Source organism: Triticum urartu, chromosome 6, assembly GCF_003073215.2.
Source record: "Triticum urartu cultivar G1812 chromosome 6, Tu2.1, whole genome shotgun sequence".
NCBI classification, from domain to species: Eukaryota; Viridiplantae; Streptophyta; class Magnoliopsida; order Poales; family Poaceae; genus Triticum; species Triticum urartu.
The window spans coordinates 491960557-491975838 of record NC_053027.1 but is presented as its reverse complement, the minus strand read 5'-3'; the positions used below and the strand labels follow the sequence as shown (position 1 = coordinate 491975838).

Sequence of the window (15282 nt, the reverse complement as noted above, 5' to 3'; positions counted from 1 at the left end):
CCCGGTTGGTGGCTTGAACTGGGACCAAAGGCTCCCCTTTAGTCCCGGCTCAAGTCACCAACCGGGACCAATGAGGTGCCTATATATACCCCTCGCTCGCGAGCAGAGCACCCCAGTGCTCTGTTTTTCTCTGGCCGAGGGGGAGAGGGCTTGGTGGTGCTCTAGCTCACCTCCTATGCACACAAGGTGTTCGATGGAATGCCCGAGCCACACTACTTAAGCTTTCTCCTCTCCAAGCTCGACCTCCAAGCTCCATTTTCCATAATATTTGTCTAGGTTTAGCGGTCTGTCACGCCCCGTCCCCGTCTTCACCGCCGTCGATCACCCGTGCCGAGCTCATCGCCAGCACCACCGTGGTGAGCCTCTTATTCTTATCTTCTTTCTGAAAGGAAAAATATTCTTACTTGTATGTTTACATAGATACTTGTATTATTTTCTTACTTTTATTATTGCATCTTATATAGTGCGATGGTTTTGGTATCCGCCCCCGTCGGCCCTCGTCCTGTCTATGATTCGAATGTGGTATATATATTATCTTTATAACTATTGGTTCATTTATTGTTTATGAAAATTATGCCGACCAACGTGACATAGATTTTATTTATGTAGGATGTATGTGAATCGGAAATGCCAACCGACCCTATTGTCGAGAGGTTAAATTTAGTTGAAGAAGAAAACAATTTGTTGAATGAAAAATTAAAAAAAATTGAGGAGGAGAAGATGATATTGGAGTTGCATGTTGCGGATGTCGTCGATGATCACAAGATCAAGATGGATGCAATGCGCTTGAAGATTAGAAAGATTAGAAAATATGCCATTCATACCGAGGCTTGGTATCATTATGCCATTGGATCAATTGTTACCTTGGTTGCGATTATGATCGCATTTGTTTTCGCATTGAAATGTTTTACATAGTTTCAATGTATGGTTTAATTAATTAGATGCTCTGGAGAGCTATATGTTGTTAGATGAGAACTATGTATGCACTTTGGTTTTAATGTGATGATGAACTTCTATTAATTTGGACACTTAATTATATATAATGCACGCAGATGAACCGGCAATGGATGTACGGTGACAGACACACCCGCGAGTACATTAAGGGCGTGCATGAGTTTCTCGATGCGGCTGAGGCAAACAAGCAGAATGGTTTTATGTGTTGTCCATGCACTGAATGTGGGAATACGAGGTCTTACTCTAACCGGAAAATCCTTCACTCCCACCTGCTTTATAAGGGTTTCATGCCACACTATAATGTTTGGCCGAGGCACGGAGAAATAGGGGTTATGATGGAAGACGGCGAAGAAGAAGAGTACGATGACAACTATGTGCCCCCTGAATACGGTGATGCTGCAACGGGGGGAGCTGGTGAAGATCAAGAGGAACCAGACGATGTGCCCAACGATGCTACAACAGGTGAAGCTGCTGAAGATCAAGAGGAACCAGACGATGTGCCCGATGATGATGATCTCCGCCGGGTCATTGTCGATGCAAGGACGCAATGCGAAAGTCAAAAGGAGAAGCTGAAGTTCGGTCACATGTTAGAGGATCACAAAAAAAGGGTTATACCCCAATTGCGAAGATGGCAACACAAAGCTCGGTACCGTACTGGAATTGCTGCAGTGGAAGGCAGAGAATGCTGTGGCTGACAAAGGATTTGAGAAGCTACTGAAAATATTGAAGAAGAAGCTTCCAAAGGATAACGAATTGCCCGACAGTACATACGCAGCAAAGAAGGTCGTATGCCCTCTAGGATTGGAGGTGGAGAAGATACATGCATGCCCTAATGACTGCATCCTCTACCACGGTGCATACAAGGATCTGAATGCATGCCCGGTATGCGGTGCATTGCGGTATAAGATCAGACGAGGTGACCATGGTGATGTTGACGGTGAGCCCCCCAGGAAGAGGGTTCCTGCGAAGGTGATGTGGTATGCTCCTATAATACCACGGTTGAAACGTCTGTTCAGAAACAAAGAGCATGCCAAGTTGATGCGATGGCACAGCGAGAACCGAAAGAAAGATGGGAAGTTGAGAGCACCCCCTGACGGGTCGCGGTGGAGAAAAATCGAGAGAAAGTACTGGGATGAGTTTGCAAAGGACCCAAGGAATGTATGGTTTGCTTTATGCGTGGATGGCATTAATCCTTTCGGGGAGCAGAGCAGCAATCACAGCACCTGGCCCGTGACTCTATGTATGTATAACATTCCTCCGTGGATGTGCATGAAGCAGAAGTTCATTATGATGCCAGTTCTCATCCAAGGCCCTAAGCAACCCGGCAACGAAATTGATGTGTACCTAAGGCCATTAGTTGAAGAACTTTTACAGCTGTGGAATGGAAACGGTGTACGTATGTGGGATGAGCACAGATAGGAGGAATTTAACCTTAAGGCGTTGCTGTTCGTGACCATCAACGATTGGCCCGCTCTCAGTAACCTTTCAGGACAGACAAACAAAGGATACCACGCATGCACGCACTGTTTAGATGACACTGAAAGTATATACCTGGACAAATGCAGGAAGAATGTCTACCTGGGCCATCGTCGATTTCTTCCGACCAACCATCAATGTCGAAAGAAAGGCAAGCATTTCAAAGGCGAGGCATATCACCGGAAGAAGCCCGCCATGCGCACCGGTGATCACGTGCTTTCTATGGTCAATGATTTACACTACGTAATCTTTGGAAAGGGTCCCGGTGGACTAGCTGTTCCGAATGACGCTGAGGGACACGCATCCATGTGGAAGAAGAAATCTATATTTTGGGACCTACCCTACTGGAAAGACCTAGAGGTCCGCTCCTCAATCGACGTGATGCACGTGACGAAGAACCTTTGTGTGAACCTGCTAGGCTTCTTGGGCGTGTATGGGAAGACAAAAGATACACCTGAGGCACGGGAGGACCTACAACGTTTGCACGAAAAAGACGGCATGCCTCCGAAGCAGTATAAAGGTCCTGCCAGCTACGCTCTTACGAAAGAAGAGAAAGAAATCTTCTTTGAATGCCTGCTCAGTATGAAGGTCACGACTGGCTTCTCGTCGAATATAAAGGGAATAATAAATATGCCAGAGAAAAAGTTTCAGAACCTAAAGTCTCATGACTGCCACGTGATTATGACACAACTTCTTCCGGTTGCATTGAGGGGGCTTCTACCAGAAAACGTCCGATTAGCCATTATGAAGCTATGTGCATTCCTCAATGCAATCTCTCAGAAGGTGATCGATCCAGAAATCGTACCAAGGCTAAGGAGTGATGTGGCGCAATGTCTTGTCAGTTTCGAGCTGGTGTTTCCACCATCCTTCTTCAATATCATGGCGCATGTCCTAGTTCATCTAGTCGACGAGATTGTCATCCTGGGGCCCGTATTTCTACACAATATGTTCCCCTTTGAGAGGTTCATGGGAGTCCTAAAGAAATATGTCCATAACCGCGCTAGGCCAGAAGGAAGCATCTCCATGGGCCATCAAACAGAGGATGTTATCGGGTTTTGTGTTGACTTCATTCCTGGCCTTAAGAAGATAGGTCTCCCTAAATCGCGGTATGAGGGGAGACTGACTGGAAAAGGCACTCTTGGAAGAGACTCAATAATATGCAGGGACGGATATTCTTGGTCTCAAGCAAACTACACAGTTCTACAGAACTCTACCTTGGTGACCCCGTATGTCGATGAACACAAGAACAGTCTGCGCTCCAAACACCCAGAGCAGTGCGACGACTGGATTACATGTGAACACATCAGGACTTTCAGCAGTTGGTTGGAAACACGTCTCAGAGGTGACAACACTGTTTGTGATGAGTTGTACTTGTTGTCCAGGGGACCATCTTTGACTGTATTGACTTACAAAGGATAAGAGATAAATGGGAATACATTTTACACGATCGCCCAAGATCAAAAGAGCACCAACCAAAACAGCGGTGTCTGCTTTGATGCAGCAACCGAGAGCGGAAAGGACATATATTATGGTTACATAGTGGACATATGGGAACTTGACTAAGGACCTGATTTTAAGGTCCCTTTGTTTAAGTGCAAATGGGTCAATCTGTTAGGCGGTGGGGTACAGGTAGACCCACAATACGGAATGACAACAGTGGATCTGAAAAATCTTGGGTACACTGATGAACCGTTCGTCCTAGCCAATGATGTGGCACAGGTTATCTATGTGAAGGACATGTCTACCAAACCGAGAAAAAGAAAAGATAAGGAAGCGAATACATCATACGATGAGCCAAAGCGCCACATAGTTCTTTCAGGAAAAAGGGACATCCTGGGAGTGGACGGCAAGACAGACATGTCTGAAGATTATGAAAAGTTTCATGAAATTCCTCCCTTCAATGTCAAGGCTGACCCAAGCATCCTGATAAACAATGAAGATTATCCATGGTTACGGCGCAATAAGCAAATGACACAAGCGAAGAAAAAGTGAAGACTTTCTCCCGCAACTATTATGATGATACCATGCCAACTTTGTAACACATGAACATGCTACCATTGTCCGTTTTGTACATGCACATGCTATGTGGGTGAAATTATGATACCATGCCAACTTTCAACTTTTTCAGAGTTCATTTGAAATGCTTTCATGTCTTATGGTTCGGCCCTCGTAATACCATGACCATTAGTCCCTGGCCCATGCCAACTTTCAACTTTCAACTTTCTAAAACTAATGGCACTAACAGAAAGTTTATAATTTTGCTCCTCGCCCCTGGCCCATGACCATTAGTCCCGGTTTGTGCCACAAACCGAGACTAAAGGGTTGGTCCTCGTTGTGGGCAGAGTTTAGTCCCACCTCGCCAACCGAAAGGGGCTCACACCGGTTTATAAGCCCTTCCCTCTCTACCTTGTTGAGCTCCTCTCAAAGTGAAAATAGATGCCCTAATAGAGAAAAGTTTAACCTAAATTCATAGTGAATTTCTCTGAAATTCATAGAAATTTACTAGGAATTTAGGTTGAATTTTCTCTATAAGCGCATCTATTCTCATTTTTTAGTAAGTTAATCACAAACTTGTGATTCAAACAATTTTCAAAGAATTCAAATTTTAACTATTCAAATTTGAAAACTAATGGCACTAACAGAAAGTTTATAATTTTTCTAAAACTAATGGCACTAACAGAAAGTTTATAATTTTGCTAACCTAAAAGCAAACAGAATTAAAAATAAAGCAAAAAAACAAAAAAATAATAATGCAGAAAACAAAACAAAAAAACTGGAAAAAAATAGCAACAATAAGTATTTTGTTGTAAGTAGAAACAAAATAAAATAAATAAAGCAACAGAAAGTTTATAATTTTGCTGACCTAAAAGCAAAAAGAATTAAAAAATAAAGCAAAAAATGAAAGAAAATAAATAATACAGAAAACAAAACAAAAAAACTGGAAAAAAATGAAAATAACAACAATAAGTATTGTGTTGTAAGTAGAAACAAAATAAAATAAATAAAGCAACAAAGAAAACAAAAAAACAAAAAAAAAGTGTTTTCAAATTTGAAAACTAATGGCACTAATAGAAAGTTTATAATTTTTCTAAAACTAAAAGCAAAAAGAATTAAAAAATAAAGCAAAAAACAAGAGAAAATAAATAATGCAGAAAACAAAACAAAAAGAACTGGAAAAAAATTAAATATAGCAACAATAAGTATTTTGTTGTAAGTAGAAACAAAAAAACAAAAAAAGTGCCACCTACTGGGCACCCACGGCCTGAATACGACTAGAAACCCTACCATGGGTCAGGATTCAGGCCCGCAGGAGGCCCAGTAGGCCCACAGGCACACATTGCACGGTTAGGCCCGAAAGCCTGCTTTAGAGAGGAGCTCGAGAGGGAAGGCGCACCGCACCTTATAAACAGGTGCGTCTCCCTCTCAACTAGCGAGGTGGGACTAAACATTTGGGCGCGAGGCAGCACAAGGCCTTTGGTCCCGGTTGGTGGCACCAACCGGGACTAAAGGGGGGCATTGGTCACGGTTGGTGGCCGCCGCTTCCCGCCCTTTGGGCTGCTGAAAAGAGGCCTTTGGTCCCGGTTGGTGGCACCAACCGGGACTAAAGGGGGGCATTGGTCACGTTGGTGCCACGAACCCTGACCAATGCGCCGTCTATATAAGCAAGACTTGTGAAAAATTTCGTTCAGTTCTTCCATCGCGCCCCGACGACGCCGCCAGGCTTCCCCTCTGTGCCTCGCCGTTGCCGCCGTCGCCCTGCCTCCGACGCCGTCCCGCGCCGCCCCGACACCGTCCCGCGCCGCCCCGACGCCTTCACCACCCCGCGCCACCCCGACGCCGTCGCCACGCGCCACCCGGCGCCGTCGCGGTCTCTCCGCGCCGCCCCGACGCCGTCGCCTCCCCGCGTCACGCCCCGACGCCGTCGTCGCCCCGCCTCTGCCTCGCCATCGCCTCTGCCTCGCCGCACCCCAGCTGCCCCGCGCCGCCGTCGCCTCTGCCTCGCTGTGGTCTGGGCCGACACGGCCCCCTCTTCCCCCTTTTTTTGCAAACACATATATGTTTTTTCCTACAGATTATATGTATATGTATGAGTATATGATGATGTATGAGTATATGTATATGCTAAAAAGATAGATTTTTAGAAAAAATACTATTTTTCTGTTGATGATATGATGATGTTTTTTTCATATATGTATTAATTTTTTTAAGTTGTTAGTAGATATCGATTTTAGGTTAGTGCATTTTATCACTGATTTTAGGTTAGTTGATCGATTTAGTGCATTTTATGTTTGTTGCATTTTATGTTTGTTGCATTTTAGGTTAGTGCATTTGCTAAGTGATATTAAGAAAGGAAGGAAAAGAAGGATAGGAAAGAAGAAAATAAGAAGAGGAAAGAAAGAACAAGAGGAGAGGAAGAAAAGGAGAAATAAATAAGAAGAAGAAAAAGAAGAGGAGAAGAAGAAAGGAATAGTGAAGAAGAAGAGAAAATAGAATATATTGTATTTTCTCTTCTTCTCCACTATTCCTTTCTTCTTCTCCTTTTTTTTTCTTCTTTCTTTCTTCGATCTTCTCCTCTAGCTATTCCTTTCTTCGAGGGTTCTATAGGGTCGAGGGATCGAGGGTCGAGGGTTCCAGGGTCGTCTAGGGGTCGAGGGTTCCAGGGTCGTCGAGGGTTCGAGGGGTCGAGGATCGCCGAGGGGTCGAGAGAGGTTTCCTAGTGTCAAAGTATTGAAGAAATCCATGGCTTCATCATTAGCCGGAAGTAACCAGGGCATGACGAAGTCCTCCAAAGTTATTTTGGAATGGTGTCCCGGATAGGATAATTTGCCTTTTTGTATGAATTTCAGCAAAGGCCTTCCAAATAACGATATTTGGAAGGTTTGGAAGGTTCTTGCTGAACTTTGTACCAAAAAGCGAATTATCTTATCTGGGACTCCGTTCCAAAATAACTTTGGAGAGCTTCGTACCATCATGCACCTGTTACTTTCGCCTAATGATGAAGACATGGTTTTGTTGAATCCTTTGACACTAGGCAACCTCCCGACCCCTCGGCGATCCTCTCGAACATGAGAGGAAGAAGAGGATAAAAAAAGAAGAGGAAGAAGAAAAAAAGAGGAGAAGAAAGAATAGAGGAGTTCTTCTCCTCTATTCTTTCTTCTCCTCTTTTTTTCCTTCTTCCTCTTCTTTTTTTATCCTTGAAGCGTTGTCGAGGCCACCCCAAACCCTAGAGAAGCAGCGTCGAGGCCACCCCAAACCCCAGAGAAGCAGCGTCGAGGCCACTAATTAATATTAGTTCTACATTTTTGCCACTAATATATCCATCTGTCATGTTTGAATAATAATTGCCATGTTGTCAATATTTGTAGAAACTATGGACACCGCCCGAGAAGAAGTACAAGAAGAGTTGTTGGGGGACATAATCGCACGAGGAAGTGATGCCATCTGCTCGTTGTTTCTCAACGACACCGATGGTCTGGAAGCAGCTGGCTATGATTATGATGGCTCCGGTGACCTAATGCCGGTGCAAGGAGACCGTGAGGACGGCTCCGGTGACCCAATGCCGGTGCAAGAAGGAGACCGTGATGACGTCTCTGGTGACCAAACCGAGTCCGGCCAGGTATATATATTAGTTAATCTTCTGCTGACTAGCTAATTGATGCATTCATTGTTTTGGTATGTACACATATTAATTAAGTCTTTGTTCTTTTTTCTAGCCCTCCGAATCGAGCACAACTTCGGTAAAGAGACGAGGCCCGAAGAAAAAGTTGAGCTCGGATGAAAAGTTTGAGATCATAGCAATCGCGCCCGACGGCCAACCGATTGAACCCCTCCGGACAAAGAGCGCATTTGTTGCTCAGTGCGGGGTTTTGGTTAGGGATAAGATCCCGATCAGCATCCAGCAATGGTTTAAGCCGGCTACAGAAGACCCTGAGGTGTCTTATGTCAATGATATGCAGAAAAATGATCTTTGGACTGAGCTGAAGTCAAATTTCACCCTACCGCCAGAGGATAATCTAGAGAAGCCAGTTAAAGAGCAATTAATCAAGTCTTTTACTCTTAAGAGGATGGCAGAACTATTCAGGAGGTGGAAGAAAGAGCTGAATAAGTTTGTCGAAAATAATGAGACACCAGAATTCAAGGGCAGATATGAGAAGATCAGAGATCACTGGCCCGCATTTGTGGCCCACAAGACATCGGAAAAGAGTAAGAAGATGTCGGCGACAAACAAGAAAAATGCTGCGAAGAAGAAGCATCACCATCGCACAGGGTCAGGTGGCTACCTCGTAGCCCGGCCTAAGTGGGCCAAGACTGAGAATGATCTGGTTGATAAAGGGATCGAACCAGAGACAATTAACTGGTCAGACCGTTGCCGGACTTGGTTCTTCGGGGCTGGCGGAACCTTGGACCCTGTAATAGGGAAGTGCATTTGGACGAACGATCAAATGGACATACCAGTCAGGAAGCTTCAGCACTATATCGAAGCAGCGCAGCAAGGGACGTTCTTTCCAGACAGAGAGAACGACGAGCTCACAATGGCCCTCGGGAATCCTGAGCACCCTGGACGGACATGAGGCACGCCAGGCTCCATTCCGTGGAACGTTGGGTTTCCGGACGCAGGCAGTTACAAATCCCATGAGAGGAGGAAAAAAGTGCAGCAGACCCAAATGCAAGCGCTGCAAGCAAGGGTACAAGCGATAGAGGAACGAGAAGCAAATCGCAGCAAACGTACTGCCGAAGCTACCCCGCCATCTCAGCGGAGAAGCAGCGTGGCTTCCACCGAGCTGCTTCAGCCGGAGCATGCCTTGACGGCTCCTGCCAGCTATCCCGTGGATGCTATCATGGAGTCTCAAAATTCCCACCTTATGACGCAATGGATGAATTTGAAGGTCAAGGCGGCTGTTGGCTCTGTTTATCCTACTGAACCCGGCGCAACTTTTCACTGCCGGGCGATTCCAGAAGGATATGCTAGGGTGATGGTGGATGAAATAACGGAGGGATTTTAGGACCTCCAGCTTGACCACCCTACCGGTGAAGGGGAGACTAGGCTGGGGTCTGCTCTGAAGACTCCATGCCTATGGAGGAAGGAGCTCATCAACCTTCCGAACTGGACGCCTCCGCCTCCTCCTCCTCTGGCAAGTCAGGGCACTCCGCCTCCTTCACCGCCTCCTCCTCCGGCGAGTCAGGGCACTCCGCCTCCTCCACCGCCTCCTCCTCCGGCGAGTGAAGACTAGGGCACTCGACCGGCTCCTTCTCCAGCGCGTGGCAGCACTCCGCCTCCTTCTCCGCCTGCGCTGATGCGCCCGAGCAGCCAGCCTCCTCCTTCTCCGCCTCGTCAGCAAGGGCGAAAGAGACCTGCCGCCGCTCCGGCTGCTCCGGCGCGTCGTAGTCCTTATCCTCCGCCTCGTAAGCAAGTAAAGAAGACAACCGCTCCGTCTGCTCGGCCGGCGTCTAGCAGTACAGCCAGAGGCGGGAGGACATACAGATTCGGTCCTTCTCTGAAGACTCCAGAGAAGTTACCATACGAGAGGACCCCGGAGGAGAACGTCGAGATCGCACGAACCGAAGTGGATGACTGGTTTCAAGGGTTGAAAGCAAAGAGACATCCACTTCCGAAGGAGAAGGTAGATCCGGTGAAAGTGAAGCGCAGTCTGGCTGCCCTGACAAAACCACCCAAGTCTCCGCCGAAAGGAAACTGTGAGCGCATTATTGGAAAGGAATTTGCCGAAGCGGAGCGGTCGGGAAGTACTGTCAGTGATCAAAGGCTGAAAGAACGACGAGCTGGGAAACAAATTGCCCAGCTCGGCGAACAAGCGAAGCAATCGTGCCCCCCGCTCAAGGTGCCTAGCGACAACGTCGCTAATGATCCGAGGATGGTGCCCGGTTATAGCAATCTTGCCGATTACCTGCCTGACGATGTACATTATGAACCCATGGAGGTGCAGATACAAAGATACGAGTACGGGAAGCCTCTCGTCAACGATGAAAGATCTCTATCAACGATGATGCGAAGATTGCATGATTGGTACTTGAAAATCTGCAGAGACTCTGGGGGGAGGAGTACTTTGTATGTGAAAGTTAAAAAGGAGCATTACCTCGTTGGAATTGATCTGTTGACTGTTCCATTTGAGGAGTTCTTTCAGTTTTTCAATCAATTGGCCCTCGATAAAACAACGGTCGCCTGCTACTGTCTGTAAGTACTACTACTTCTGTCATTAAGTCTCTCTATATAGCCCAACTCTTTCATTGCATGTATTTATAATCATCCTCACTATATTATGCAGATTGAAGATCGCCGAATTGAAGAAAAGACAAGTCGGTGATATTGGGTTCATTAACACATATCTCATAGATGCAACTCAGGTTAAATTTCATGCCGCAGCTACCGAGGCCAACTTGCTACGATCGTTGGTAATAAATGAAAAGAAAGATATAATACTCTTTCCTTACAACTTCAAGTGAGTGTTACTGTCTTGTGCGTATTCGGTTTCCCTTATATATTAGTCAAGGTTATAGTAATGTAATTGATGAGTTATGCATGCGTGTGCAGTTTCCACTATATTCTCCTAGAGATTAAGCTTGAGCAGGGACGAGTAACCGTCTTAGACTCAAGACGAAAAGATCCCCAGGACTATGCAGACATGACTCAAATACTCGAGAAGTAAGTTAAATCGATCATTATCCACCATATCAGCAACTTTGTTCATTTCCTGATATATCAAGTAATTGTTTTCTTTGTCCGGCAGGTTTGGAGAAAATTCACCAGAAAAGCTCCGGGACTGCCGAAGGAGCTGCAATTTAGACACCCGAAAGTAAGTACTATAGTAGCATGTTCCGCGCATCTACTAGTGATTCAAGCGCTAGTTTCATCAATACCATTTGGCATTCTTGCTTATCAGTTTGATTGACCTCTATTTTTTGTAAAGTGGTTGTGGCAGGAACAAGGGAATGATTTCTGTGGATACTACGTTTGCGAGTCCATCCGCCACACGACCTGTGAGCGGGGCTACACTGACGAACAATATGAAGTACGTAAATAACAACATTCACAATTTTATTTTATTACCATCATTTGTGTTGAGTTTCATTCATTCATATATATATATATATATATGTATTGACCCCCTTCTTTAAATTAGATGTTTCGGAAGCGGGATGAACTCCTAGCACCAACTCGCATGCGAGCAATTCAAAAGGAATTGGCGGCATTCTTTCTTGACCACGTGATCGCTGAAGACGGAGAATACTATGTGGACCCTGAGTCCGTATGATTATATTTGTAAGAGATAATTATTGTATATATGTAGCCGGTAGTGTCGGATAGATATACGAGAACTTGTTGTTCGACCAATCTCTCGGAGAAGGAGAGGTGGTCGATATCACTTCTCTCTGTATGCATATATGTTCATGACGATCTTCTGTTTCCTTCGTTTTCTTACTAGCTAGCTAGCGTGTCTAGTCCTCTCTATACGTATGTATAGTACGTAGCGTCGACCAAGCACGGACATAAGAGAGGACACTTCTCTCTATTAATTATAGCTATCTAACACAATATATGAAACACCTAAATTAACCCCCCAAAACCCCAAACCCCCCCCCCTTTCAAAACAAACAAAAACCCCAGCCACAGAAATGCTGACGCGTGGATGCCTATTGGTCCCGGTTGGTGCCACCAACCGGGACCAAAGGGTCTCCTGCCTGGGCTCCGCGCACAGGCCACGTGGAGGCCCATCTGTCCCGGTTCTGGATTGAACCGGAACTAAAGGGACAGGGCATTAGTACCGACCCTTTAGTCCCGGTTCCAGAACCGGGACAAAAGGCCCTTACGAACCGGGACAACAGACCCTTTTTCTATCAGTGACAACATCCGGACTGTGCGATCCAGATGCATGCAGACAGTTTTAGGGTCGGCGTTTGGGTATTGCCCTAATGAAAGTAATTTTCATGGTCCTATAGTGATAGTATTTATACATTGATAGTACCGAGAAGTTTGATTCCATCTAGGAGGTTCTCTATTTCAAGTTTCAAAAAAAGGGAGGTTCTCTATTTCCTTAGCGGATTAAGAGGGTCAAAATATAACTTTCAGTCTTGCTAAGTTACAGACATATGATCATTACCCTTCAACCGGGTTATTCTATTCCACTTCTTGATATAGAAAAAGACTAAAAGAGAATACTTAATAATACGGCGAAACATTTATACAAAACACCTATCCCGAGCACATGCAAGGGAACCGTAGACAGGCAAGTGAAATCCAATCCACGAAATAATTTGATCAATGGACGGCACCGTTGTGGGAAAGGTCGTAATTCCAGAGGAATCATTACCGCAAGGCGTAGTGGGGGAAGTCGAAGTCTCAGTCGACGCTATATCCGTGAGATCTTACATTGAGATCCGTGCAAAAAAATCAGTTTTTTTCTCTCTTATATGTTATGTCACTTAACTAAGACTTGATTAAATCTCAGTCGACTGAAACCTAGCCACACCCTAAAATTTTGGGCAGTTAAAATAGAGATTTTTTATGTACAATATGCCATGTCCAAAAGGTCGTATATATAGTTATATGCAAGAAAGTATATATATTACATATGGTAGGAGCATGCATTCCGAAAAATAAACATATAGTAATATACAAGCAAGTCAATTACATGCCAACACCAATCGGTGTGACAAGTAGAATGATCAAGCGTTTGCTTCTTCCGTTGATAACTTGGTGTATGCAGTATCCCCCAGCTGGCTGTCGATGTTCTCCCTGCGCTCGTAGTAGAACGCGGTCATGGCGCAGACGGCGAACAACTGCACGAGTGCCATCAGAACGGCGTACACAAAACCTAAGAGCAACCCAACAGCCACGCTATTACCCGCGCAAGTCCTCGCGAGCGTGTGCACCGGCGAAAGGACGCTGGCCAGGGCACAGGTAACGGCGACGTACAGCACGACCTGCCACTTCTTCCCCTTCGCCAGCCTACACGCCCTGCCTAAGGCGGCTGCGCCGTGGCAGCCGGGCTCGGCCACCGCCACGACGACGCTGAAAGAGCAGACGAAGGAGAAGTACACGAAGGAGATGGCCGCGGAGAGGACTAGCAGCGACGCCAGGATGAGCAACACGAAGTACTGCTTCGCCATGAGAACAACGAGAAGCGCCCCCATCAACGCCAGAAACACGACGTAGACGATCTCCAGGACGTAGACGAAGGCGAGCGTGAGCAGGGGGCCCTTCAGCTGCGCCTTAGCTTTCCCGAGGAGCTCGCTGAAGGTAGCACGCTGCTCGCCGGAGTACGTCAAGACGGTGGCGAAGAGGAGGAGGATCCGGACGGCGGAGCTGACGACGACCGCGAACAGCAGGTACCCCGCGCTTACGAGCAGGAGCTCCTTGGTGTCATCCTGGATCTCCTGTACGAGCTTGGCGTACTCCAGGCTGCCGGGGTCGGTGCCGTTTAGCGCCTTGACGTCGAGCTGGATCTCGTCGGCGAGGGGCTGGACGGCGAGGTCGCTGCCGAGGAGGAGCAGCGTGGTGGAGGCGACGATGATGGCGCCGACCGCTATGAAGAGCTTCCGGTTGCGGGTCGGGAGGAGGAGGCCTTCCTTTAGGAAGTTGAAGAACGAAGGTGCCGTGCTTTGACTGGTCGCCATGGCTATGGGTTGTGTAAGCTAGCTTCAAATGACCTCGATGATGCTGAGAGAAGAGAGACGCGCAGATATATAGTACGCATAGCAACGATCGAGGGCCAGCAACTGGGTATGGGTAAGCAGGATATTGGATAACGCGTGGCGACTAGCGACTAATGAGTAATGAATGAACATAGTTTATGGGGAGACTTTGATAATTTGGTGTTGTGACAGAGTCAGAATAGCCACGAAGGTGGGTATTCTGACCGTTTAACGCGGTGTGACTACTTTAAAAAACGGTGTATAAGAGCATTGTGATGAATAATGTTCTGCCGAATTTACGGTATAAGGTCTTACAAAAGGGTTTGTTTAGGAGATATAATTATGTCACATCTAACTTAATGTCCACTATGTTTGGTCTGTTTTTTTTTTGTCCCAGCTTTTCTTTTTTGTTCCTTGTTGCTACATTACTTGTGGGAGATTAGATACATGTGATATCCTTAGAAAGAGAGAAGTGCATATTTCAACCCCAAACTCTTGCCCTGGTCTAGTTTACAACCCCAAACTCCAATGCCGTCTAAATTACAACCCCCAACTCTCAAAACCGGCTAGGATTCAACCCTCTCCTCTCTGTTGACCGGTTTTGACCAGTCAACAGGTCCAGTCAGCATGCCACGTTAGCAAAAAAATTTAAATCTGTAAAATCAAAAAAAATCCAGGAAAAGAAATAAAAAAATCAAATTTGCAGGAAAAAATCAGGGAAAAATAAAAAAACGAATTTCCGAAAACAAAATTATCAATATTTCCATGAAAAACCAAAAAATACTTAAAATAAAAAAACTCCAGGGAAAAATTTCAAATTCCCAAGAAAAATATTTAAAAATTTAAAATAAAAAAGTTCAAATTTCTAGAAAAAGTAATTTCCAAAAAAAGTTATTATTTTTATTTTTTCCCGAAAATTACAGGAAAAGTTCTCGAATTTTTTTCGCAAACTTTTTCCCCAGGAAATTTTATTTCGGATTTTTTTTCTCGATCTTACAGATTTTTAATTATATTTTCTTGAAATTTTGAATTTTTTTCTGATGTGGCATGCTGATTGGATCCGATGACTGGTCAAAACTGGTCGCCCCTGGTCAAAACCAGTCAACAAGGAGGGGAGGGTTGAATCCTGACCGGTTTTGAGAGTTGAGGGTTGTAATTTAGATGGTATTGAAGTTCGGGGTTGTAAATTAGACTAAGGCAAGA

General features: G+C 45.5%; 1 protein-coding gene across 1 annotated transcript; it reads right to left on the bottom strand.

The window, feature by feature from the left end:
- Positions 1–12964: 12964 nt before the first annotated feature.
- Positions 12965–14125, bottom strand: LOC125512494. Its single transcript, XM_048677591.1, has one exon. The coding sequence runs from the start codon at positions 14059–14061 to the stop codon at positions 13111–13113; it is 951 nt and encodes a 316-aa protein (XP_048533548.1). The 5' UTR covers positions 14062–14125; the 3' UTR covers positions 12965–13110.
- Between the last annotated feature and the right edge of the window lie 1157 nt (positions 14126–15282).